The sequence below is a fragment of the Lathamus discolor genome, chromosome 21, assembly GCF_037157495.1.
Source record: "Lathamus discolor isolate bLatDis1 chromosome 21, bLatDis1.hap1, whole genome shotgun sequence".
NCBI classification, from domain to species: domain Eukaryota; kingdom Metazoa; phylum Chordata; class Aves; order Psittaciformes; family Psittacidae; genus Lathamus; species Lathamus discolor.
In genome coordinates, this window is record NC_088904.1 from 2,458,898 (window position 1) to 2,483,963 (window position 25,066).

The 25,066-nt window shown below is 56.1% G+C and overlaps 1 protein-coding gene across 4 annotated transcripts; it reads left to right on the top strand.

The window, feature by feature from the left end:
* The first annotated feature begins 471 nt into the window (after positions 1-471).
* Positions 472-22,004, top strand: LINGO3 (leucine rich repeat and Ig domain containing 3). Of its 4 annotated transcripts, XM_065658853.1 has the most exons (4): positions 472-744; positions 846-1,190; positions 9,717-9,820; positions 18,420-22,004. In XM_065658853.1, exon 4 carries the CDS (start codon positions 18,454-18,456, stop codon positions 20,269-20,271), a length of 1,818 nt encoding a protein of 605 aa, XP_065514925.1. In that variant the 5' UTR covers positions 472-744; positions 846-1,190; positions 9,717-9,820; positions 18,420-18,453; the 3' UTR covers positions 20,272-22,004. The 4 variants fall into 4 exon arrangements, 3 of the variants coding, with proteins under 3 accessions (XP_065514925.1, XP_065514923.1, XP_065514926.1); XR_010608062.1 differs by lacking the exon at positions 18,420-22,004 and adding an exon at positions 13,848-15,079 and having other exon boundaries at positions 472-1,190; XM_065658851.1 differs by having other exon boundaries at positions 472-1,190.
* Positions 22,005-25,066: the final 3,062 nt, after the last annotated feature.

Below are 25,066 nucleotides of genomic sequence, written 5' to 3' on the forward strand. Positions count from 1 at the left end.
CCCATCCAACCTGGGCTCTTCTGCTGCATTGCTAGCGCTCTATCCCCACCCCCCCATCCCACCCCCCCCAGTCAACTCTAACCATGGCCAGCAGGCAGGAGAGCATCTTCCATCAGAGCAAATCAGATCAGCCCTTGGCTCCCAGCGACAGGAGCACGAGCCACATGAAGGAAGCAATTCCCCCTGTTCCTTGATTAATAACAAGGCAGATCTGCTGAGCGAGGGCCACGCTGCTTAATTGACTCTGGTTTTGAAACAGCAGCTTAATAACTAGGTTCAAATTAGCCAGAACCACCTTTCCATCCCGGGGACTTGAAAGGAAATGTGGATTGCTCCGGCATGCCCTCCCCCCACGGCAGCCTCTTTAAAAATACATCTCCAATAAACCAGTTGCATTTCTCATGCTCGGATTTGGTTTTTCATCTTTTTATTAAGTAGTTAAATTGTTCCTGGTTAAAACAGCCATGAAATTCCTTCACAGCCGTGTAAATCTCCTGCCTTTAACTGCAGATCCAGAGATGAGGCTGGGAGGAACCTCGAATGGGAAAGCCTGAGATGCTTGTGCCTGCAATGAAATTATAAATCCACATCCCAGAGCAAATGAGCAGCAGGAGGCAGCCAGAAATCACCATCAGCAGAAGCGCTGGGCTGCAGCAAGGGATGGAAGTTGCAAGTGGAACTGAAAAGGCACCCAAGCTGGGAGAGCTGTTAGCATTTTTCCTGACTACATCCTGCACAAATGGAGTCAGTTCGGGCAAGAACATCGAATAAGGGAGCCCATGGCACTAAATCAGCCTGGGGTTCAGTGCTCTGCCCTGCTTCTTACCCCTGATTCCTTCCCTCAGTTTCCCCATCTGTAAAATGGAGGATGTGCTGCCAGCCCCTGCTTGAAAACCACTGTCGGATGCAGAAGATGTAACTGAATCGCTCAGGTGATGCTCGTTGGCTGTCACACAACAGACCAAGGACAGCCTGTGTCCCCGGAGCCCTGTGACCCACAAGGCTAACGCCAGCCTGGACCAAGCGGTGATGAACAGAGAAGAGCAACATTTCTGCCCTGGAAGGATTTCTGCCCTAAGAGGGGAGCTGGGCTCTCTCAGCCTCAAAACCTAATGAACCACATCATCTGTATCTGTGGGAGGCTTCAGCGGGAGCAGAGAGGGGCAAGAAGGGAGAAGGAATGGCTGATGGTAAGCACAGTCCGTACATGGGATATGGGTGCTGGCAGGGCTCACTGCGTTGCCACCCTGTGAGCCGGGCAACTTCCCGGCCCTCCTGTGACTGCAGGTGAGCTTGGCACTGCTGTGAGGGACAACTGAGCCTGCTGTGGGTGGCACGAAAGCAGTGCTGGGGGCTGTGTGGGTGCTGTTTGTCCCGGTTTCTCTGCTGATGGCAGGAACTGCCCGTGCTGGCCCATAACCACCTTTATGGGGTGCCCCCCCCCAAGGGCAGTGAGGTGGGCACCAGGGCCCTGCTCCAGGGCAGGCGGGGAGGGTGACTGGGGCTGGTGTGGAGCCGGGGGAGCCCACGCAGGGTCGGGGAGGGCGGACCCGGTTTATGCCGGAGCGGGGTCGGGGCCGCTGGCGGGCAGCCGGGGCTGGGGGTGTCCGAGGGGACCCTTCCCCCTGCGGCCACAGCGGGGTCGGGACCCCCGCGCCCATCCCCGCTTGTGGCCGCGGGCTCTGCCCGCTCGCCGCCCGCAGCGGGGGCCGCGCATCGCCCCGGTCCCGGTTCCCCGCCGCGCCCCGGGGCCGGGGGCGGCTCCACGCCCGCTCCGCTCCGCTCCGCACGGCCGAGCACGGCGGGGAAAGGCACCGCCCCCGGGGACGGGCCGGCGCCGGGCCGGGGTCCGTCCGGAGCTGCCGCCGCGCCGTCCCCGGGGCTGCGGCTCTGCCCGCGCCGCCACCGCCGCGCCATGGGCAGCGCCGGAGCCGAGCGGTGAGTGCGGGGTCCCGGGCAGGGGGAGGATGGCGCCGACCCGCTCCGTGTTGGACCGGGCTGGACCGGACCCGGCCGGGCCGGGGGGGGGGGGGTGCAGAGCCCGGCGGGGCGCACACGTGGGTGCGGGGAGCCCCGCACCCCAAGGGGCCACCCTCTGAAACCGCCTGCGCGGGGCCGCTGCCCGGGGCTGCAAGGCCCCTCCGCTCCCCGCAGCCACCGGTGGTGCCCGGGAAGAGGGGCTCAGGTCCGGCCGGGGGGGCTCGGCGAGGGCGGCGGTAGCGGGCAGGGCTGTGGTCCCCCGTGCTGGGTTGGCACCGGGGCTTTAAATGGCCTCAAGCAGGCGGAGAGCTGCCCGGGGGTCCAGCGCGGACCTGCCCCGCTCCATCCTGTGCCGCTCGGCCCCGGCGCCCCAGGGGTCTGGTACCCGCAGTCAGGGCTGGGGCCGCTGCTCGCAGCCTTTCCCTGCAGACCCGAGTGAGCATCCGAGGTCTGAGCATCACCAGGAGCCAGGAAGGGTCTTCCCCCCCATGTCGTGTTGCTCCTGTTTTCCCCCCAGTCCTGAAGGTTCTCGCTCCTTGCCACCCCAGGGCCCTGCCTGCCCCCTCCTCTCAGCATCCTTGATTTTAGGGCTACATGGATTCTCCTGTCAGAAATCCCAGGGCTGGTTTAAATGCAAATGTTATCGGGGTTGTGTTTCTCAGGGAAATGGAGCAGGCAGCAATTGCAGCAGACGCGGCTCCTATCGCCGCTGTTCTGGAAGAGCAGCCTGCCTCTTCCTACTCCAGATCCAGAGTACTTTTTGTGCCAGTTTCTTAATCCACTTGCAAAGCGGATTGAGCTAAAACCTGCCAAAAGGTGCTCTAATTCCCGCAGCGTTCTCGCAAGGGAGCGACTGCAGAAGAGCAGCTGCTCTTTAAATCCTCGCCCAGCCTTACCCTGAGATGAGGTTTTGGGGAAGGAGGAATGAGCAGACAGGAGGGTAGAGGGTGACAGAAGCAGGCAGAGCGCCTGCAGAATAGGTGGAGAGCGGATTGGTGTGTGAATCCGCAGCCTGGCAGCACCCAGGGCACCAGCCCATCCCTTTGGAGTAAAGAGTGTCCAGAGAGGCTCAACTCCGAGGACACAGTGGGGCTGGGGATACTCGGAGGGCCTTGAGAGGACCAGTGTGGGCCTTTCAAAGAGCTCCCACTTGATGCTTGGTTTCATGGCTTGGTCTCGGATGCCGGGGTGGTGCTGCCCGCTCTGGTCCTGGGGATACGCTGCCTAAGGGCTGGAGGCCGTCCTGCTCGGAGCAGGCTGCCCCTGCCAAGCTGGTTTACCCAGGTCCAACCCCATTGCTGGGAAGGCACCAGGAGAAAAGCCACATCCAGAGACAGAAAGTTCCTACAAACAATCTCTCTCAAGCAAATCACAAGGAATTAAAACACCCTGGAAAAGCAGAGTTGCCCAGCAGCTCCCAGCAAGCCCAGCAGCTGCTCAATGCGATATATCCATGTGCGTCTTTAAAGCTGGGGCCAGATTCTGTCATTGGCCTTAAAAATGCAGAACTGCTGGTTGTGAACCCCACGATATCCTCTGGTAAAGGGGAGGGGGGAACCTTGGGGCTTTGCACCCCAAAGCTCTGCCCTTTGCCACTGCTTTGTCATCCCTTATGCTGCAGGATGGAGATGGGATAAGGTCCCCGCACCCCGGGGCATGGCAAGAAATGTGGTGCATGTCCTCTGAACAGGAGAATAATTCAAGATGTGTTGGGGAGCTGCCAGTTTGACAGCCTGTGATTGATCTGGTTTAATTTGAGCTAATGTCTGTATCATCAGCGCTTCTGTGGCACTCATTACGGTGGAGGGGAGGGAGCAGAGTTGCTGCCTCTTGCTGCTGGAGGACTGGCAGTGCCAGGTGAGTAACGGCCTGAGGAGCTGGGAGCTGTGGCTTCTGATCCCCCCAACATTTCTCATGGTTTGCAGAAAACCCTTTTCTCAGAGGTGGTAAAAAACCCACTTGGGCATCTGCAACCTTTCCCAAAGCCCTCGGTCCTCAGCTGAGCTAAGATTGAGGGGAAGATGCTCTCAAACATGGCAATGCCCAGTCTGCAAAACAGCATCCTGAGAGCAGGGAGCGTGTTCCCAATGGCTCAGGGAAGCAGCTTCAGGAAAGAGTTGTGGCTTTGGGGCTTAAAAATCCACCGATTTTGCTTTTATCCTGCCCTGTTGGGAGGAGAGAGCTGGAGGAGCAGAGAAACCGGCACTGGGTTGTGTTTCACCCACCTTGGGCTGCCCTTCCGAGCTGCCCCTTTGCATCAAAGCTGCTGAGCAAGGGACTCGCCACAGTGGCAGAGCTGGGGCATCTCCCAGGCATGGCCACATCCTGCACCTCCTCCCGCTGCTGCCAGCCTCAGCCCTTCCCAGGGGATGCGCTTGTGCCAATCCCTCGCTGAAGATAGCAGGGCCGGGGGCTTTATTCCTATATTTTTTCCTAGCGTTTTGAGCTCAGGAATGTCTATTTTCATTAGCTTCATTAATCCTGCATCACAAGATAGCGCATCCCTCGCTCCAAGGCCCAAACCTAATCATTGCGCTTTCCCTCCAAGCAGCAGCATGGGCCCAAATTAAACATTGAATCTGAAGCCTGATGGTACGGACGGACAAGAGCACTCGGTGTTTAAAGGCTTTTAATTGATGCTGTTGGAGTCGATCTCTTTCAACTCCTGGATGTTATCTCGCTGCTATCTCACCCCCGAGCGTCCCACCGGGGAGCAGGTAGCCCTTCAGTGGGACCTGAAGCTGCCATGAGGCAGGAGGAGCAGTCAGTGGCAGAGGAGCTGGGCTGCTCCGGCAGATATGAGACACGTTGCTGCTGCGTTCACATCCCTGGGACAGGCACGAGCTCTTGCTGTAGCCCTGGAAATAACATCAGGAATGTGAAGGAACAGGGATGGGAGCATTTTGTGTGGGCAGCCTGGGTGGGATGCGTTGCCAGCAGCATCTCCCGAAGTGCCAAATCCCACATCTCAGAGCTAAGGGACCCCAGGGCCAAGCGAGGCCGTATCTGAGCTTGTCCCCAGCCATCCCGACTCACCAGGTGGCTGTAAAAAACCCCAACATGCATCTCGTGCCTCAGTTTCCCTGCCTGTAAGTGGATGTAGTCTGCAGGCTTGGCTTTGTAGGTTGTGCACTCTCTGACAGACAAACTCGTGCTGTTAGTCTGTGTCTGAGCTGTAAAACAACGATTGAATTGCCTGAGAAGGGTCCAGGCAGCATCCTGCAGCATCTGTCCAGTCCCCAGGTAGGGGTTGCAGCATGAGAGCAGAAGGTGCTGCCGATGGAGGTGCTGCTGGAGCCCAAAGGGCCAGTTTGTGTGTCCTGGAAAAACACCAGAATGAATAGAGGAGGGCAGAAATGTTCAGAGCAGATTTGAGAGGAGGTGAAGGAAAGCAATAAAACACGCAAGAGTGTTTGGAAAGGATGCAGAATGCTGCTCCAGCTCGCTGCTGTGGTAGGAAATTGGTTGTGCTTTGGGCATTATTGGTTGACTTTTCTGGGAGGCTGTTTTTGAAGTTTATATAGGGTTTACCTTGAAAAACAAAGCAAATGCTTCCATGAGGGTTGGCCTGGGGGATGCAGGACCAGGGATGTGGGACAAAGCAGGACTGGACCACGGCATCACTCAGCACTGGCAGCGTGCACTGTGCTGCCAGTGGCAATGGCATGTGCTGGTTTGTCCTCCTTTTGATCCCTTTGCTTTAAGCTGTGATGCTTTGGGGCTGTAGCTGGATCCCTGTGCTGGCCTGGGGATGCCTTGGGTCTGTGGGGTGTTGGACATGGGGGCTAAAGCTGGTCAGGATGTGGGCCCATGGCTGGTGTGGGTGGCAGAGCAGGGTAATGGTACTTGTCCCAAGCAGTGAAGCTGGCCACAGCCCCAGCGCATGCCCTCCTTCCTGCATCATCTCTCTCAGCCCAGCTCTTTCCTTGCTTTCCTGCTTTCCTCCCCCTGCATTTTTCATGCCACCATGAGCTCCACTGCAGTTTGCAGCCCCATCCATCATTGGGGCTTGGTTTTTAAAGCTGCGTCCCAGCTCTTAACAGCTTGGGCCTGGAGCACTGGGGCTCCTTGTTCAGCTCCCGATGTGCCAGCCAAAATAGCAGCAGCCACGTACTGTAGCGGAGAGGAACAAGTGTCACCGAAAATTAAAATGACAGAATCCAGCATCAGGGTCTCCGAGGGTTTGTGCTTTATTAAGCAACAGTGAGTTCATGGGAAAGGACTTTCACCCAGAGCACCGGTTGTGTCTACAAGGAAAGAGAACCAGGGACTATATTTAGGTTCAGCCATGTGCTGGGGCAGCAGGGCTGGGCACCATGGGAGGTGAGCCCTGTCCCTGCAGAGCCTGGGGAGGATATGGGGGGGATGCAGGGACCAGGAGCTGGAAAAGGCTCAGCTCTGAGATGCTCAGAGGTTCCAGCCATGGTGCTGCAGGGGAGAGGTGGAGGGTTCCCATCGCTGGTGCAATGGCCTGCTTGGGGTGTTGCACACACCAACCCACCAAGCACACGTGGCCTGGCTGGAAAAGTCCCTCTGAGAAGGATTCATGCTGCCTGCAACCTGTTTGTGCGCCGCATCCATCCAGCCACTGGGTTAGGAGAAAAAAGGGGGAGGCTGCGACCCTGAGCGTGAGCTGATGCTCACACCCATCAGTCCCTGCCCGATGCTATGAGGTCCCTTGTGTGGTTCTGCCTCCCTGAAATGTGGTTTAGTGCTGATGAGGGTTATTTAATAGATCAATGTTTTCTCTCTTTGCCTTAGGGTCTCCCTCTTTCCACCGCCCCCTCTTATTAAAAATTCATTATTTCTCCCAGAAACTGTTGCTAGAGGGAGGCAGAAGGAAATGAAGGATGATCTTAGAAAGGAGGATGGAAAATACTTAATAGGAAAGGAAGAGAAGAAACGTTTGAAACAAATATTGCCCTTCTCACTGCCATGGGCACGTTTGAGCCCAAGTGCTGCCAACAGACTTGAGGAGGTCGTGTGGGACCTGGGATGAGCCTGGGGTCCTGCCTCTGCCTGGGGCTGTGGAACCCATCACCACGGAGGTGGCAAAGCCCCTGCGTGGGGACATCATGGTTGTTTCCACAGCAAATGCAGGCAGATGTGGGAGGGAAGAAGCAGATGTGGTGGACCTGCAGCTGGGCAGGGGCATGCGTCTGACCTCCAAATCATCTCCCATCTTTATCATCTCCAGAAAAGTCTCCCTGAGGCCTCACTCGCTTTTCCTGCTCAATTTGGATGCTGTTTCTGTCTGGGCAGATGGGAGGGTTCATTTGCAGACTTAGAGGGGTTGATGGGCTGCATGGTGTGGGAGCGACTCACCTGGCTCTGCGACACCAGGAGCTTTGGCTGCAATGTGGAGCTGTTGGGCAGCCGGATCAGCTGTAAAATAACCGAAGTCAGCAGAGCACCAGCGTGCTGCCGGTGGCAATGGACCATGGCTGGACTGAGTAGGACCCAGGTGGGCTTGGGAAGGTGTTTTCCATCTTCAAAAGGCCTCATGAGCATGGTCCCTACAGCGCTTCTTGCAGGTCAGTGACCACCAGGGGTTTGCAGAGCTGCAGCGCCAAGCAGCTCTGGTTGACCATCCCATCCGAACTCCATCAGCCAAGTCTCCATAGTGACTCTGGTTCATGGGTACTCTAATACCTCAAATCAGGCTGGTGGTTTTGCTTCCCTTTGTGGGGAGCACTGAGTTCTGTGTCCAGAGCCATACCCTGGCTCAGTGGTGCAGCCAGAGGAGCAAACCATGAGGGTGGTTGATGCTTCTGGCCTCTTTTCCAAAGGGTCACCCATTCTGACCTTCCCCGTGTGCGGGACAGCTGGGCACCAACTCTTCAATATTGGCAGAATGAGCTATTTTGTATTTTTCCATTTAAATCTCATTTGAAGGAAAGTCCATCTGGTTCCCTTCGTGTTGCCAGAGGAAAAAGGCTGCTCTTGGGTCAGCTTTTTCAGGGCGTCTCCTCTCTGTAGACACAGATGGGGACCGTATGGCCAGGACCTCCATCTCTTCTCCTTTGTATCACAGCAACAAGGTGGGGTGGAGCAGGGCCCCCATAATTGAATGCTAATTGGGGATGGAAAAGGAGCAGGGCCCTGCAATTGCGAACAGAAGATGGAAGTGACATAAATGAGATCTAAATTGTGACCTTTTTCCATAAGCAGGAGTATTAACTAGGTGTGACAAATGAGGGGGGCATGATCCTGCCTTCATTAGTCCTTGTGCTCAGGGCTGACATGGAGCTGGAGCCTTTGTTCTGCTCCCAGGGAAGTGCAGATGTGACATCCCTCCCTGCCCGATGCCCCAGCAGCGTGTTGCTCCAGGAGTTACTTTGGAGGCTGGACCACTTCAAGGTGGTCCATCATCACTTCAAGGGGCAGTTTCCCTTCTTGCCTTCAGGATCACTTTTTTGCATCGAGCACCAGCCTTATGCTAAAGGAATTTCCAGCTTAAGGAATGTCCTGCTGGGGTTCAGCACCGCAGCCTTTCCCCTGCCTTGCTCAGCCCTGCACCAACATCTGGCAACCTCTGGAAATTCAGGTTGCTTGCTGTTGCAGTGGCAAATGGGGTCGTGATCTGATGGATGAGTCCCATCCATCACCGGACACTCTCCTGTCACGGCTGCCAGGTTATTTTCCCATGGATTTTCCCTAGGGTTCTCCCTGGGTCCTGGCTGTTGCTGGCCTGTGAGTTATGGTTCACAGCAGGACATGGGCAGAGTCACCAGCATGGGGATCACTTGGTGCTGGGCTGCGACCTGTTCAGCCTGGAGAAGAGAAGGCTGTGTGGGGACCTCAGAGCAGCCTTCCAGTATCTGAAGGGGACCTATAGGGATGCTGGGGAGGGACTCTTCATCGGGGACTGTAGTGACAGGACAAGGGGTAACGGGTTCAAACTGAAACAGGGGAAGTTTAAATTGGATCTAAGGAGGAAATTCTTTCCTGTTAGGGTGGTGAGGCACTGGAATGGGTTGCCCAAGGAGGTTATGAATGCTCCATCCCTGGCGGTGTTCAAGACCAGGTTGGATGAAGCCTTGTGTGGGATGGTTTAGTGTGAGGTGTCCCTGCCCATGGCAGGGGGGTTGGAACTGGATGATCTTGAGGTCCTTTCCAACCCTAACTATTCTATGATTCTATGATTCTATTTATGCTGGGGTCCAGCTCAGTGACTTCCCACTTTCCGAAGACTCTGGAGAAACGGGTCCCTTCTCCTTTTTCTTTTACGTTTGCAGAAAGATGCTGTTTGAGGGCATGTCACTAACAGAGGATTTCACTGACGATTTCAAATGAGCAGCCCGTGACACCCCCTCCACAAGGATGTGTCATTTTTATTGTTCATATTTCAATAGCTAAAGGTCAAGCGCAAGCCCAGCCAGCTGGAAGGCTGATGGTAATTACACTAATGAGCAGAAGTCTCTGGCTTACTGCTCCCTGCTACACTCTCCCGGATGCCAGGCAGTGCAACACTGGCTGGCCAGACCCTGGACACTTGGGTTGTTGTTGAGGGGCTCCTGGGGTCCCAATCTCTTGTTGTATAATTTATATATATAACCAGGCAAGCTGCAATGGTCCGGTCGCACGTCAGGCTGGAGCAACACTGAGGAAGCTTCTCCTCTCTGGGAGGTGCCTGTATCCATGTCCTTGGACTTTGGGGGTGTTTATTTGGAGTTTCAGTGCTGGACACTGTGGAGAGGTGATTTACAGTTGTCTCCTTGTGCTGTTTTGTCCAGAGGAGCTGAGGCTGGCTGCGCTGGATGCTTTGCTACTTAAACATTCCTGGTCTTGGATGCCACAGCAGACCCAGATGTCGGTGCAGCCCTGGACCTGCAGAACGGTGAGTGCTCCCTGGGCTTGAGTGGGGTGAGGCAAGGTCAGCATCATCACTGCCGTTGCTCCCCGTGGGGTTTGAACACATGGATGCTTGAAACCCAGCTCGTTTTCAACTCATGGCCATCCCTGCTTGGTGGCATTAGCTCCCTCCTTGTGCCCCCCTTCCTTTTGTAGTGTGGTACCATCAAGCCAGAGGTTTATCCCATGTAACAGCTAAGAAATCTCCTGCCTGTTGCCGTGACCCCAAAATGAGCAAGAAGTAACTGAAGTGGGGACATAATGCGAGGCTCAGGGGCGTTAAGCTCTGGTCCTCACTCCGAGGTTGCTGGCAGACAGCAGTGGGGACCCAGCCTTGGATGCACTGGGATGCATGCGCAGCATCCATTTGAAGAGCAGCGGTTCAGGGTTTGGACATGGGAGTCCAGCTCCATCCTGGGAGAGGGGCTCTGGAAACTTTGCCCTTGCTCTGCTGTCAGGATGCCAGTCAGGGAGTTAGAGCCAATCCTGCCATCCCTTTACCCTCCCACCAGAGACTTTCAACTTTTGGGAACCTCTTTGGGGCTGCATATGGGAAAGGAGATGCTCTCCTGGTTCCACAGCCACAGCTGATGCCCTGAAGCTGTAGATGTGGGCACTGACGCCAGTGTCTCTCTCCAAATGTCACTGCTGCAATGTCCAGCCTGGAAGAGATGGGGGGGGGGGTTTGCAGCTGAACCCCGCCCGAGGCTTGGCTGGCCCTCTCCAAATCTGAGCAGTGAGGCTGAGAGGGATCTGTTCTGCACAGGGCTTGGGCAGGGCTCGGATGAGCCCCTGTACCGCTGCCCTCAAGGGCTGGTCTCACTCCCACCTGCAGGACAAGGTATAGGTTTGCAGTGTCAGACGTTATTCCACCCTGTAAGGGCTTTTTGCTTTCCTTGCTCGCTGCTCCCATGTTTGTAATTGGGCTGACAATAAAATTTCCAATGCAGCAGCTGCAGGCAGGTCTTATAAAATGCATCCAGCCCAGGACTGATGCTGAGCAGAGCCAAAAGGAGGAGTTAAGGCTGTGGCTCCCCTTGTGGGATTCCTGCTCCGAGCAGGGTTTCCAGCAGCTTAGGGCCCCCACGTCTGCACCTCGCACCCTTCTGCACGTGCACAGGTTTGCTCACAAAGCTACGAGCTTGTTTTCCCTCTGCAGAGCCAAGCAGTCGTGTCAGAACCAGGTGGTTTTCCACCCATGGCTGCCTCTGTCCTCAGAGCAGACCTGAGGTAAGGGATTAGGAGTAGACTTTGCCATCCAGGTCTACACTGGCAGCCACAGGCATCGATCAGGGTGTGATTTATGTGCCAGCCCCCGCGGAGCTCAGGCCAGCATCACTGAGATGCTGAGCTTAATGAACAACCTAACGTACGAGGGCTGGCGCGCTGGACCAGGGGGACAAATGAGGTCATTTTGGGGCAGAGCCTGCAGGGAGCATCTGGCTCTCAGGCTGCAGGATGGGAGCTCCACCAGCAGCATGGGGGGGCTCAGCTTGGCCAGGACCAGGGGGCTGCTGCCCGTGTGCCAGCCCAAGCGCTCGTCATGGCCCCAAGCAGTGTCATCATTCAGCTTTCTGAAAGGTGGCTAATTACAGCGTATGCCTTTCTGTTGGGATTATTAATCATCCTGCTCCTGTACTTCATTTATTACAGAGCTGCCTGTGTTAGAGGAGCGTGGGCACAGGGTCCCTTCATGTGCCGAGATGGCACGTTCCGTGCTGCTTAGGAGCCCTTCTAGGGCTTTGTGCCTTTGGTTGGAGCGTGGGTGCTCCCAGCATGGGGGGACAGTGTGGGGTGTCCCCCCCCCCCCGCAGCCCCAGTGCTCTGCCTGGGGCTATCCTGCTTGGGCAGACTCCAGCAAGCTCCCTCTGTCCCCTTCCCCGTGGCTGCAGCCCAGGCACAGTTGGCTTCAGTGCTTTCCTCTGCCAAGGTTTTGCTCCGAGGCTGTGTTAAGTGATGAGCTCCTAAATCGGCCGCGCACAGCGGGAGGTAGGAGGGGGAAGCAGCTGCAGGAGAAGGAGCAAATTCCCCTCTCTCATTTAATGATCTTTATTTGGGTCTCCGTAGGGGAAGAAGCCCTTGCCAGGAGCATAGCCCTGTTTTCCAAGATGCTCTGCTCGTAGCCAGGATACGTGCGTGCCTGACGGTCACGTCTGCGCTGGCCGGGGCTGCTATGGGCTCATGTTTTGTAAATCTCTCAGCAACGTCGTGGTGTGGGCTTTAAAACAGATGCCAAGAGGGCACTTCCCAGGGGCTCAGGTTCCCCATCCCTGCTCCTAATGCAGAAACCTGAGTACAGGCAAACCTTGGGCCCTGGGTTGGTTCAGATGGGGAGTTTTGGTTCAGATTTGCTTCAGATGGGGAGCTTTGGTTCAGATTTGCTTCAGATGGGGAGCTTTGGCTCAGATTTGGTTCAGACGGGGAGCTTTGGTTCAGATTTGGTTCAGACGGGGAGCTTTGGCTCAGATTTGGTTCAGATGGGGAGCTTTGGTTTAGATTTGGTTCAGATGGGGAGCTTTGGTTCAGATTTGGTTCAGATGGGGAGCTTTGGCTCAGATTTGGTTCAGACGGGGAGCTTTGGTTTAGATTTGGTTCAGATGGGGAGCTTTGCAAAGCCCAGAGCCCCTGGGCTGCTTCCTGCCCTTTGGTGGGAAAGGAGAAAGGTGGTTTTACAGGGGTAGTGTCCTAGACCCTGCCTCTGAGCTCGTTGTTGGGTGTTCTCTTAGCTGGGTGGGTGCTAATGGACAAGGATACCAAGGGGATTGCGGCCAGCAGCTGCTCCCGGTGACAGCCAGTGATGGCAAAACATCAGGGGGAAGTCCTGAGGATGTGAGCTCTCAAGCTTGTATTTCCCTTCCAGACCCTCATCGCCCTGCCCATGATGTTAATGGGCTTCTGCACATTGAAAGTTCTCACTGCGAACTTTTCCATTTGCTGGGAAGCCTCAACAAAATAACTCCCAGTGCCCATGTGGGGGCCAGTGCCACTGCCTAGAGCCAAGCTCAACTCAAGTGTTTCCGACAGGCGCTAGTGGAGCACTCAATGGCAGCAAAGCGGGTTTGGGTGCAGCTGAAGACAGGGAGTTAAGCTCAGCCTCAGCTCCCGTGTGGTCCAGCAGATGCTGAAGTTGCTGAGATCCAGGTCAGGTTTGCTCTCAGCCAACGTTTCCCAGTAGCAGTCGAGATTCAGATCTGGCTGGTGGTTCAGTCCAACTGCTCGGGTCGAAGTGAGAGTAGAGCACCCATTTGTCCTGCTCCCCCTTCCCTGGTTTTAGAGGAGTTATTCACTTTGGTAGAGAAATAAAGATGCTCATGGAATATTAAATACCTCCCCAAAGCCCCTGTTGCTGATGAGTGGCTTCTGCACCTCGCTCCCTAGTACATGCAGTGACCTTTTAGAAATGTTGAACATTGTGGTCGTATCTAAATGTCTTCTCTCCTGGGAGCATCTTGTGGAGATAGAGATTCAGACATGATGTCTATCAAGAAGAAAAGCAGATTGCGGCCAATCTGTGGCTGCCTGCGCAGTATTGCCTGGGCCGTGTGCTCAAGAATCATAAGGTTGTCTCTAAAAATAAGCGGTGGCTTCTTTTGAGTTGTCTCCTTGGCATCTGAGCTCATTAGGGAATCCTCGTTTCTGGGTTTTCACAGTATTTGTGAGGGCTGGGAATTTCCACATGGAAGGGAAGTGGTCGCGGCTGTCGAAGACTCAGGATGGGGTGGGAAGACGGCTCCATGCAGACGTCAGTCATGGCTTTTCCTGGGTAGAAAGGGTAAATCCTCCCTCTGCTGAGAGCTCACACAGACTTCCTGCTCCAGCATCATCTCAGCTGGCCCCGAGACCTGGGGCTGTTGAGCAGGGGTTGATGCGTGAGATGCAGCAGCTGCCAGTCACCAAAATAGCTCCCTTCTAGAGAAGGTTTTCGTGTTTCTCCAGCAGTCCCTTTGAGCCACGCTTGGGGACACTTCCTGCAGTGACCCAGCCTGTCTCCTCACACACATCTCTCCTTTCAGGCTTTCTCTCCCTGTTTCTGCGAGTTGTCAGGAGAATCTGTTTCTGTTTGAGCGGCCTCAAGAGGGACACAAAGGTGTCTGTCAGGAGCACGGTCACCACAGCTCCCAGCCCGGCTTCCATGGCTGGTGGGTGCAGTCATCCAGCTGATGATGCCCCAGGGAGCTGCAGCATCAGGAATTCTCCAGGCATGAGCGGGGGACCCCACCATCCAGAGCCTGCCGGCTGTCCTCCTGCCACCATGGGTGTCCCAGCACCAACCCTGCTGCTCGGTTCTCCCCTGTGCTCCTCCTGCCCCAGCCTGGCTTTGCAGGGCAATGAACTGACCCAAAGCAATGTGCTCTGGGTGCAGCAAGAGCAGCAGAGCCGGGGGAATTTGTTCCCCAAAAAGACTCCGATGGGATTAACTCCCTGCTAGATAATCTCCATTAGGTCTGGTGATTGATTTTCTTCCTGTTTAGCCCCAGCTCTCTCCTCCTCTCCCCATTTCAGCTGGATTATTCTCATGCTTGGCTTGCTAATTGCCTGATCTCTAGAGCCTCCTTGGAATGAGGCAGACACATCACTGGCCTCCTCTGACCCTCTGAGCTTTCTGCCTTTTTGTTTATGCCTCAACTCTGATTTAATCCCCTCCACTCCCCATCATGGATCATGTCTTCCAAGAGGGAAAAACATGCTGGCGTAACTCCTGGACCCAGGGAAGGTCCTAGGGATGCCCCTGCCCCTCCTCCCTGTCACCTCCATCCTCTCCTCACCCCCTGGTCTTTTCCAGGGCTTTTCCAAGCTCAGTGTGGCCACAAACCTGCTGGGTTTGCAGACTCAAGGCAATGGATTAAATAAAGGTGCAGGAGCCACAGGTTTATTTTTGAGTGATGGCACGAGAAACCTGGGAAATGCAGCACAAGTCATCTTCGGGATGTTCAGGGTGCACTCAGGGTGCCCATGCTCCACTATAAGCCCACTCCAAGGGCTGTGGGTGATCTGAGTCCCAGAAGAGCCATGGAGCCTAGTTGATGCAGCCGTATTCCCATTCCTGGTAATCAAGTCGATAGCCCTGGACCAAGGAGCACACAGAGCTTGTAGTGATGGTGAATCTGAAACTTTCCCTTGAGCCATCCTGGCGAGCTGTACATGTCCATGTAGACAAGACCCTTAGAGATATGGTTTAGTGGTGGCCTTGGCAGCGCTGGGGTAAAGGTGGCTGCCTCTGCCAAGCTGCTGCCAAGCCGCTGGCACCAAGCCTGATGCAGGCAGCGACTGGGACACTTGGCTGCCAGGGCAGGGCTGAGCAGTGAATGGGCATCGCTCAGGGTATTTCCAGGAGCGTTTGGCTGCTGTTGGTGTTTGTAGGAGCCCTCTCCTGTCCCGTGCCAAGTTTGGGACGTGCTGGCACTGGTGCGAGTCGCTGGCACTGCCACCTCCCTGTGACCTGCGCATCAGGGCACTGATAATATCCCTCCATCAGTATTTTGAGGATGAGCCTTTCCAAAAGGCATGGGGGTCCCAAGATCACTGCACCATGTGCAGAGGGGTGACACGGGCTTGGCCTCGAGCAGCAGCAGCGGGTTCTTGAAGAAGGTCTCAGCAGGACCATTTTGCATCCTGCAAGTCAGGAAGAATAAAAGAAGACATTGCTACGACTGAAGGATTTGTACTTGCACAATGTCAAAAGAGGGGGACCTGCAATTGTCAACCTTGGCTTATTTTCTGGTCTTTATTCAGAAAAAGGGAGAAAATGACAGCTGAGGAGCCATTGTTCTTAGAGGAGGTGATTGCGCCCAGTGTGTGCACCAAAGCAGGAGCCATTTGAATGGGGTGGAAGAGACCTTGCTCCCTCCTTTTCCCTACAACGTGGTGGTGCAAGGGAGCAAAACCCCACGTCCAAGAGCTGGGTGGTTGAAGAGCACCGGTTCCTCCGTGCTCTGACCCTGCCTGCTGGGAAGCACCGCGCTGCCGGTGGCTGGCACAAACTGCGTTCCATGGCCTCACATCCTCCTGGGAAGGGAGGGGAGGAAGGGGCTGCTCCCAAGGGGTCAGAGGTGGTCCAGGCTTCCCCCCTGCCATGCCGCAGCCCCTTGGGTTTTCCCGACTCCGTTCCCCAGCCCTGCATGCAGCAAGCGTGTTATTTTTAAGACTGAATTAAACGCAAGGAGAGCCTCAATCGGAGCCTTCAACTAAAGGCTTAATTGGCCTCGCTCCCCAGGGACCAAGCTGCGCTATCAGGGTAATGAGCTATTAATAAACAGCTCTGAGCTCAGCTCTGCCTGCGGTGGATGGGGATCACATCCCCCTGGTTGTCACTGCAGGGGACGTGGGGTCTCTGTCACTGGGGTGGCTTCTATGGGATGTCCTGGAGCTGGCAGGGACCCCCGTGGTCAGAGCTGGCATCAGCCACCTTGGCTCGTGAGAGCTCGTATCTGCCTGCGTTTGCTGGGAGGGGGCTCATGCAACTTCCCCCATGGGCTTTGCTGAGGGTATCAAGGCTGTGCCCAGCTCCACCGGAGCACCCATGGGGCAGCCAGGGTGGCCGATGCTCTGCTCCAGCTGTGGAGCGGGGAGGAGAGCCCGGGGCTGCAGCTCCTGCTCCCCATCTGCTGGGTAAAACAATGCCAGCGGGTTCAGACCTTTGCTTCGGGGATCAGGTGGCCGGAGTAGTAACCAAAAGTGGAGTAGGGTTACCCCGGCTCATTCATAATGAACACAGCCCAGAGCTGGCGTGCTCCGGGCTGCCTCGGCACAGCGGCGTGGGCAGGGAGGCGGAGGGGACAGGATGCAGCCAAGCATGGGAGACCATTATCCTGGCAGCAGTGCCTGGGCATATTTGTTTAGTGTAGAGACACTAAATAAGAAGTGCTGTGAGACGTTGGGAGAGTTTTTAACTTGTGGGTTTGCAGGTCGTGCCTGGCTGCATCCTTCCCATCCAGCCCCGTGGCAGAGCAGGAGTGGAGGCTTCTGAACTAGGGGGAACCAGGCAAAGCCTCCCCCTGAGCCAGCTCAGGCTCCCGAGGCCACCAGCCAGGCAGAGCCCATTGCAAAATGGCTCTTGGCACGGCTGTGAGCAGCCTCCTTGAAAGCAGAGGCTGCCGAGCAGCTCCAGAGCAAGGAGCTCTGGTCCTCAGGTGGCATTTGAGGATCCCCAGTTGCTGGACACAGGGGTTTGGGTGCAAGGAGGGAAGCTTGAGCAGTGCTGGAGAGAGGGTGAGGAGGGAAGGAGGGGCTGCGATGTGTGGCAGGGGCAGCAATGGGGTCTCTGGTCCCACACTGCTGTCCCACAGCAAGGAAGGACGATGCTGCATCCACCCAGCTGTACAACTCCTTGTGGGAGGAATGATAACACCTCCCTCTTGGTTTGGTTTATTGGAAGAGAAAGGGGAATGTGTCTTGCCCCACCACTCCAGGGTGCTCCCTCCTCCATGGGGGACAAGGATGGGGGATTCAGGTGGAAGTGGTGCCTCATCCTCTTCCTGCTGTGAGGTTGCCCCGGCAGTTCCTACCATGTCTCCTGGTGTCGAGCAGCACCTCCTCCTTTATCCCTCCATCACCCCCTGAAACAAGCACCAGCCACCTTATCAGAAGCTTTTGGGCAGTGAGGACGATCAGGGTGGCTGGAGGGGCTGCTTCTGCCCTCTGTACCCCCCAAATTGCCTTTGTTGGGCTGAGAAAGAGCCCACAGCACCCCAGCCAAGCAGCTCTGCCACTTAATTAGGTTAATGACAGTGCTTCGTTGTGGAAAGGCAGCTGAGGAGTTTGCAGGCCCCAAGAGGTGTTTCCAGGCAGCCGGGAAGATCTGGGGCACAGGAAACAGGGAAAGGGAAGCAGAGAAAAGGGAAAGCAGCAGCAAAGTGCTAATCCCTGGGAAGAGGGCAGCCAGGCTCCTCGCATTGTCAGTGCTAATCCCTCATCTGAGAAGCTTGTGCCCATGGATGCTTTAATCTCCACTCCAAGAGGGTGACGCTGAGGACAGGGACAGGACAGGTCCCTTTGTGCAGTGCTGAGCATCCGCTTGTCCTGCAGGACCTCACTGAGCCCGGGGCCTGGGAAGGATCTGTGCCACTGGATGAGACCCGGACAGGGAGCGGAGGGGATGTTGCATCCCACCTGTGTCATGAGTTTGCAGGGCCTCTGACTGCATCTCTTTGCTCCTACACTGCCCCGGAGGGTCTGTGTCCCCCGTTATCCTGGGCACTCATGGTCCCCATGCCTGTGTGTGCACTGTCAGTGGTGCCCAGCAGGTGTGAGCTGGGCAGGGAGCAGAGGCTGGGATGCGAGTCTGCTTCCATGTCTCCTCTTGCAGGTCTTTCCCCCTGCCTCAGTTTCCCTGCTCTCTTAACAGCATGTGCAGGCAATGAGGCTCGTTGAGCCCAGCTTTGCACAGGGCACAATCACTGGGTTACACTTTAGATGCTGAGGGTCCTGCAGGGCTTCTTGCTGAGGGCTGGGACTTCATCATTACCACGGGACGTGGTTTGGGGTGAGTTTTCCAGTCTCAGCCCACACGGGTGGTCTGGGGCTGGGCAGGACTTCGTTGGCTTCCCCCAGGCTCGATGCTGACTCCACATCTCTCTCCCTTCCAGGCGCATGGGAGAATGGTCGTGAGCCCATAGGACCATGCTCTACACAATGAGATGTTGGCTCCCGGTCCTGGTCCTCCACCTGGTGCTGCTGAGCCCCCGGCGGGTGGCCACCTGCCCTGCCCGCTGCGAGTGCGCCCCGCAGATCAGGTCAGTGGTGTGTCACCGCAAGCGGCTCACCTCCATCCCCGAGGGCATCCCCACCGAGACCAAGATCCTGGAGCTCAACAAGAACCGCATCCGCTGCCTGAACCCAGGGGACCTCTCCCCGTACCCGCTGCTGGAGGAGCTGGATTTTAGCGAGAACATCATCTCCAATGTGGAGCCGGGCGCCTTCAGCAACCTGTTCAACCTGCAGACCCTGCGGCTGCGGGGGAACCAGCTCAAGCTCATCCCCCCGGGGGTCTTCACCAAACTGACCAACCTCACCCTCCTGGACATCAGTGAGAACAAACTCGTCATCCTGCTGGACTACATGTTCCAGGACCTGCGAAACCTGAAGAGCCTGGAGGTGGGGGATAACGATTTGGTGTACATCTCCCAGCGGGCCTTCTCGGGGCTGCTCGGCCTGGAGCAGTTGACCATTGAGAAGTGCAACCTGACCTCCATCTCTGCCGAGTCGCTCTCCTACCTCCAGAACCTGGAGGTGCTGCGGCTCCGGCACCTCAGCATCTCTGCGCTGGAGGACCAGAACTTCAAGAAGCTCTACAACCTCCTGCAGCTGGAGATCGACAACTGGCCGCTGCTGGAAGACATCTCCCCCACCAGCTTTCAGGGCCTGAACCTCACCTTTCTCTCCATCACCTACACCAACATCACAGCCGTGCCCGCCGCTGCCTTGAGGAACCTGGTGTACCTCCGGTACCTGAACCTGTCCTACAACCCCATTAGCACTGTGCTGAAGGGCTCCTTTAAAGACCTCATCCGGCTCCAGGAGCTCCACATCGTGGGCGCTCTCCTGGTGTCCGTGGAACCACAGGCTTTCTCCGGCCTGAGACAAATCCGGCTGCTCAACCTCTCCAGCAACTTTCTCTCCACGCTGGAGGAGAGCACCTTCCACTCCGTCAACACGCTGGAGACACTGCGGGTGGACAGGAACCCCTTGGCCTGCGACTGCCGCCTCCTCTGGATCCTGCAGCGGCGGAAGACGCTCAACTTCGACGGGCAGCAGCCCATGTGCTCCTCACCGCCCGAAATCCAGGGCAATGCCCTGCGGGACTTCCCGGACTCCGTGCTCTTTGAGTACTTCACCTGCCAGAAGCCCAAGATAAAGGATCGGAAGCTGCAGCACGTGACGGCGCGGGAAGGACAGTCCGTGTCCTTCCTTTGCCGGGCGGATGGGGAGCCAGACCCCTCCATTGCCTGGGTGTCCCCCCAGCACCGCATGATCACCACCCGCAGCACGGGGCGGGTGACCGTGCTGCCTGGGGGCACCCTGGAGATCCGCTTTGCCCAGGTGCAGGACAGTGGCACCTACATCTGCATCGCCAGCAACGCCGGTGGCAACGACACCTACTTCGCCACCCTGACGGTCAAAGGGCGCCTGAATGACGGCTCCCACTATGCCAACCGGACTTTGTACCTCCATGAGTTCAACGACACCTCTCACAATGACACGCAGGTCTTCTTGAAGTTTACGTTGGACCTCAAGACCATCCTGGTCTCCACGGCCATGGGCTGCATCACCTTCCTTGGCGTGGTGCTCTTCTGCTTCCTCCTCCTCTTTGTCTGGAGCCGGGGCCGCGGGCAGCACAAGAACAACTTCTCAGTGGAGTACTCCTTCCGCAAGGTGGACGGTCCCACCACCACCACCGGCCAAGGAGGAGCCAGGAAGTTCAACATGAAGATGATCTGAGCCTCTCCTGGTGGGGAACCGTTGTCTGCTGCCCGGCCATGGGCACAGCCGCAGGAGGATGGGGCCGGGCCATGTGGGAGCACTGGTGATGTCCCAGGGCTGGCGATGGGACATCGCTGTGCTGGGACATGGCCGGAACCACAGTCAGAACCGCGTAGACCTTGGGGTTGGAGAGCGATGACCCCAGCCCCATGGTGAGCCCTAGGGGCACAAATGGCTCAGGGGCCATCCCGGCTCCAGGGGCTCCCAATGTAGCCAACATCTTTGCTACCAACTATGCATTTCTCCAGCCAACAAATCAGCAGCGTTTGGACCTGGGAAGAAAAAAAAAACCTGATTCCCCTTTTTTCCCCCTTTTCCCTTTTTTTTTTTTAAGAGCCTCTGGAAAACTTTCCTGGTGGTTGGTTCTGGTTCTTCTCTTTCCTTGTTGTTGGGGTTTGGGGGTTTTTTGGTCCAATGATTTATTTTTTTTTTAATGAATTTCCAAGAGAAAAGTCTTCCGTGGCGATGCAGGACTGGGAGAGGCACTGGGGGAGGTTGTGCTAAGTCGGGGTGCCCCCCCAGCCCCTTGGCAAAGCTGGATCCCCAAAGGCACATCTGTGCCTGGAAAGCTTCCCATCGGCGAATTTAAGACACAGCATCTGCAAACGTGGGTGCCCAGGGATGCTCCTGCACAAGCAATAATAACCCACCCAAAGCTGGGCTCTGAAGGGGCAACAGCAAGAAATAAAAGGGGGAAGGAAGGCAAAATGAGGCCAAGGTCATTAAATGAGGAGGAGCAGCCCTGGGGTGATGCAAGGCCCTGTCTTTGCACCCGCCCAAGCCGCTGTGGGAGCAGCAGGGTGGGGAGTCAGGATTCCTACAGTGCGAAAGGCATTTTTGGGTCCATTTTCCTTGGCTTGCAAAGTCTGCAGCAGAGCAGGAGCTGGCTCATCCTGTGCAGGGGGGACCGCACAGCCCAGGAAAGAAGAGAGAAAGGCTTGGAATGAGCAGCTCAGGAGCCAACAACAAAAGCAAATACCAGGAGAAGGACCCGGCTGGCACCTCCATTGTGTCCGCCCGGATCATGCACCCTCCAGCGCTGAGGACCAAGGGTTGGTGTCCCTGGGCTTGGCTCCCTGCTGCCAAGGGCATTGTTCCCGACTTCCCATCCCACCCCTGCCCAGGGCAGCGCTGGCTTCAGCTCAGGGATAGGATTTTGGGTGGGAGAAGGAGCAGAGCTGGCGCAGATAGAAAGGAAGAGCCTGGATGGGACCTAGACGGGTCAAGGAGCCCATCACTTCCTCCTCTTCCTCTTTCTTCTCCTCCCATGTGCACCCATGGGAGCTGCTGCACATCCCACCTCTGGCCCCGTTCCTGTGGGCACGTCTACCTACCTGGATGCAGGGCTCTGGGAGCTGGAGAAGGCAGTTGCCCGTCTTCTCCTGGGCATCCCTGGGCTTGGGGGGCTGCACTGGAGGCAGGGGCTCCGGAGGGGTCAGGGCTTTGCTGCACAAGTGGCTGCTCAGATGCTCCCCTCTCGCACCAATGGGAGCCCCAGGGGGGAGAGGAGCGATGGAGCCAGTGGGTTCAGCACCCACCCTCCTCTCCAAGGTGCTCCCGCTGGTCACTCGCAGGATCCAGCCCCAAAGTGGGGGGGATGCTGCCCATCTCTCCCTTCGCATTCCCGGTGCCCCCCGCTCCCCGAGCCGTGCATGCCGTGTCCCACCGCGGTCTCACCCGCGTGCCCTTGTCTGGTGTTTTTTAGCTGGGGGGTTTAGGGGTGGGAAGGGGGTCAGGGATGGACCCTTGTGTCCAGGAGCAGAGGCGGGTTTGGGCAGTGCAGACCTGGCACCGTTTTGTATGTACCGAGCATGTGAATTGTATTTGCGGGGAAAAGAGACAAAAAAAGGGACTTTTGTGGCTTGTTTGGTTTTTTCCCCATGTTCCCGAGTAAGAAAAGCCACAATGAGCAGACAAAGCCCAAGCAGGGCTGGGAGCAAGCATGGAGCTGGGCAGAACCTGGAAAGGGCAGCTGGAGTCACTGGCACCACATGCAGGGTTGGTGCTTTAGTGCTTTCCTGCCCGGTGCAAGCCAAGGGAGTCCCGGGATTGAGCAGATGTTAAATCCCTGGAGCTCTGCTGGGATGTGCAGCCCATCGGCTGGTCATCACCACCATCAGCTCCACAAACCCCTTAATAAATCACCTTTCAGAGGATACTGAAGTCCCTATTTATAACTAATAAATGATTAATGTGCATATGTTAACAAACCGATGCTGCTATTAATCTATTATTAATTATTAATAGGGTGTTTATAAGGATGCGCTTAAGCTGGAGGGTGCAAAGCCAGCACCTCCCCTCCTGCTTGCAGGGAAACTGGGGTTGGGAGGTTAAAAGGATTCCCATACACACAGCAGTGTGGACACATGCATGTGCACACACACACAGAGCCAAACCCCTCCGATGAGACTGGAAAACCTCCCCAGCGCCCAGATTTCCCTCCTCCCAGGCTCCGTGCCTGACCTGCCCCATGCCATTCCCAATCCCAGCTTTCCCAGCATGGGACTGGGTTGAGGATTTCGAGGCTGAGGGGTGGTGGAAGCAAAGCAACGCTTCCATCTGCAGGAGAAAGGGGCCCTGCTTCCCAGCTTCTGCACCCCCACTTCCACACCCCACTGCTCCCCATGGACCAGGGAAGCTCAAACACCCGCCTCACCAGTACGACAGAGGGTGGTTGTGAAACAACTGGGTGCTGCCGGTGCCCTGCACCTCCTGCAGTCACCACGGCGAGAGCCGTCATGGGAGTAGAAGAGGAAATTGGGTTTTTTCTCATTTCCTGCATGAAATAATACCCCATGGCACAAGAGCAGCCAGGAGGTGAAGGGTTGGGGTTACAGTTTGGGCCACTGCTGAAGGGCCTGGGTGCACTGTGTCCTCGGGGACACCCACAGGAGCCAGGGCTGAGCCCACCCGCTCCCTCAGCAGCCCCTGAGGGATGAGAGTTGCCAGGACAGAAGATGCTGAGGAACCAGTTGAGGTGGTTTTAGTGCCCTTTGTGCCCACACGGGCCCAGCAGTGACACGGGTATCACCTTGACCTACCTGGAGCCGGGCATGAGCATCCCTGCAGCAGCCACACATTGAGAATAATATTGATGGGAAAGAAAACGCTGAAAAACGGAGACAATTAGGGAAAAAAAGCAATTTTCCAGTGGGTGCATTTAAAACTCCTATCTCCCCCTGGGAAGAGAAACCAATTTCCTTACAAATTAAAAAGATTTCAGCTAAATAAAACTCCCCTGCATCAGTTCTCTAAATCCCACCCTGTGCAGGTTGGGGGGGGGGGGGGGGGCAACAGCTCCTCAGCCCCTGGACCACAGACTTCAATTGCCATCAGTGTCCTGCTGCTGCTTTATCCCCCTGGACAGGACAAGGAATCCACCAATGGATTCAGGGGTGCCCTGATGCTTGCAGAAGCAAAGCAGCTTTTGCTTCCCAGTTCTGCAGGGCTTAGCAGTGTAAAATCACGTCCTTTTAAAGGGCTTGGGTTGCTTTTAAACTTGGCATCATCTCCTTTATTCTATTAAGAGGCATCAGGAAATTTGTAGGTAATATTTCTGCAAAAGGCAATTCGTGCCTGCCCACTGCAGGGCTCCTCCAGGCTCATGCCCCCTCTCTCTAGCTTGGTGGGGTCACACTCACTGCATTAATTCTGCAGTTTTATTCCTAATGCTCTTGAAGGTAACATTACTCATTAGGGAAGAATATTGATGCTTCTAATGATTTTCTGTTGCTTAAAGCCGTTTTTAGTACAGTCATTAACATAGATCACTTACTGGGATGAGGGATATGCATACACTGACCCCATTGCTGAACACCATCAATAAGCCCAGGATCCTGCTGAATCTTAAATGCTCCATTTACATTCATAGAATCCCAGACTGGTTTGGGTCGGAAGGGGCCTTAAGGCTCATTCAGTTCCAACCCCCTGCCATAGGCACGGCCACCTTCCACTAGAGCAGGTTGTTCCATCCATAAGATCCCATCTCAGTCTCCCCTCCGGCAGGTTAAAGCCATTCCCTGTGTCGGGAATGGGCACATTGAGGGAGCAACACAAAGCCAGGCAGCGATGGGCCAGGCAGCAGCGTTGGAAGGACCAGCGCTGGGTGTCATCTCCCAAAGCCTTGCACATCCTCCCCGAGCTGGTGCTGGATCCAAACATGACTCAGCCCCAGCACATATTTTTATCAGCTTTAGCACGCAGCCTCAGCACAACAGAAACAGCTCCCCTCACACACCGTGACCCAACAGACACAAACCTCCTGGCTTGCTTGGGGCTGGCTGGGAAACAGACCGCAAAATACACAGCGAGGGAGCTGTGAAGCCATATCCTGGTCTCTAAGGAGATGGCTTCAGACTCACAGGCACCCACTGAGCCCCAAACCAGGCCCCTAAAGCCCCGGAGAGGTGCCTGCTCCCATGGGCACTGCATAGTCCAGCCCAAATGGAGAGAATACAGTGGATGTTTCCACCTTCTTCATGCAAATCCATGTCCCCCAAAGCCTGCTCATCCCCAGGAGAAATCCCTGGAGCTGGCTTCCCGCAGAGGGGCTCGCCCACCATCCCAGGCCCATTGCTAACCAGTTCCATGAGCTGTTTGCTGATGCGCTCAAAGGCTGAATGGAAGGGAGGAGGTATTAAAATATTCTGGGGTGTTTTAAAGTGTTAAAAGAGTGACTTTATCCTAGAGGGGGTACAGACACAGATGGGGGAGTTCCGCAGCTGAGCTGGGTCACTTTGTGCTCCCTCAGCAC

Bases quoted from the DNA above. Each gene is read 5' to 3' on its own strand.
- LINGO3 (XM_065658851.1), top strand. From the start codon at position 18,454: ATGCTCTACACAATGAGATGTTGGCTCCCGGTCCTGGTCCTCCACCTG.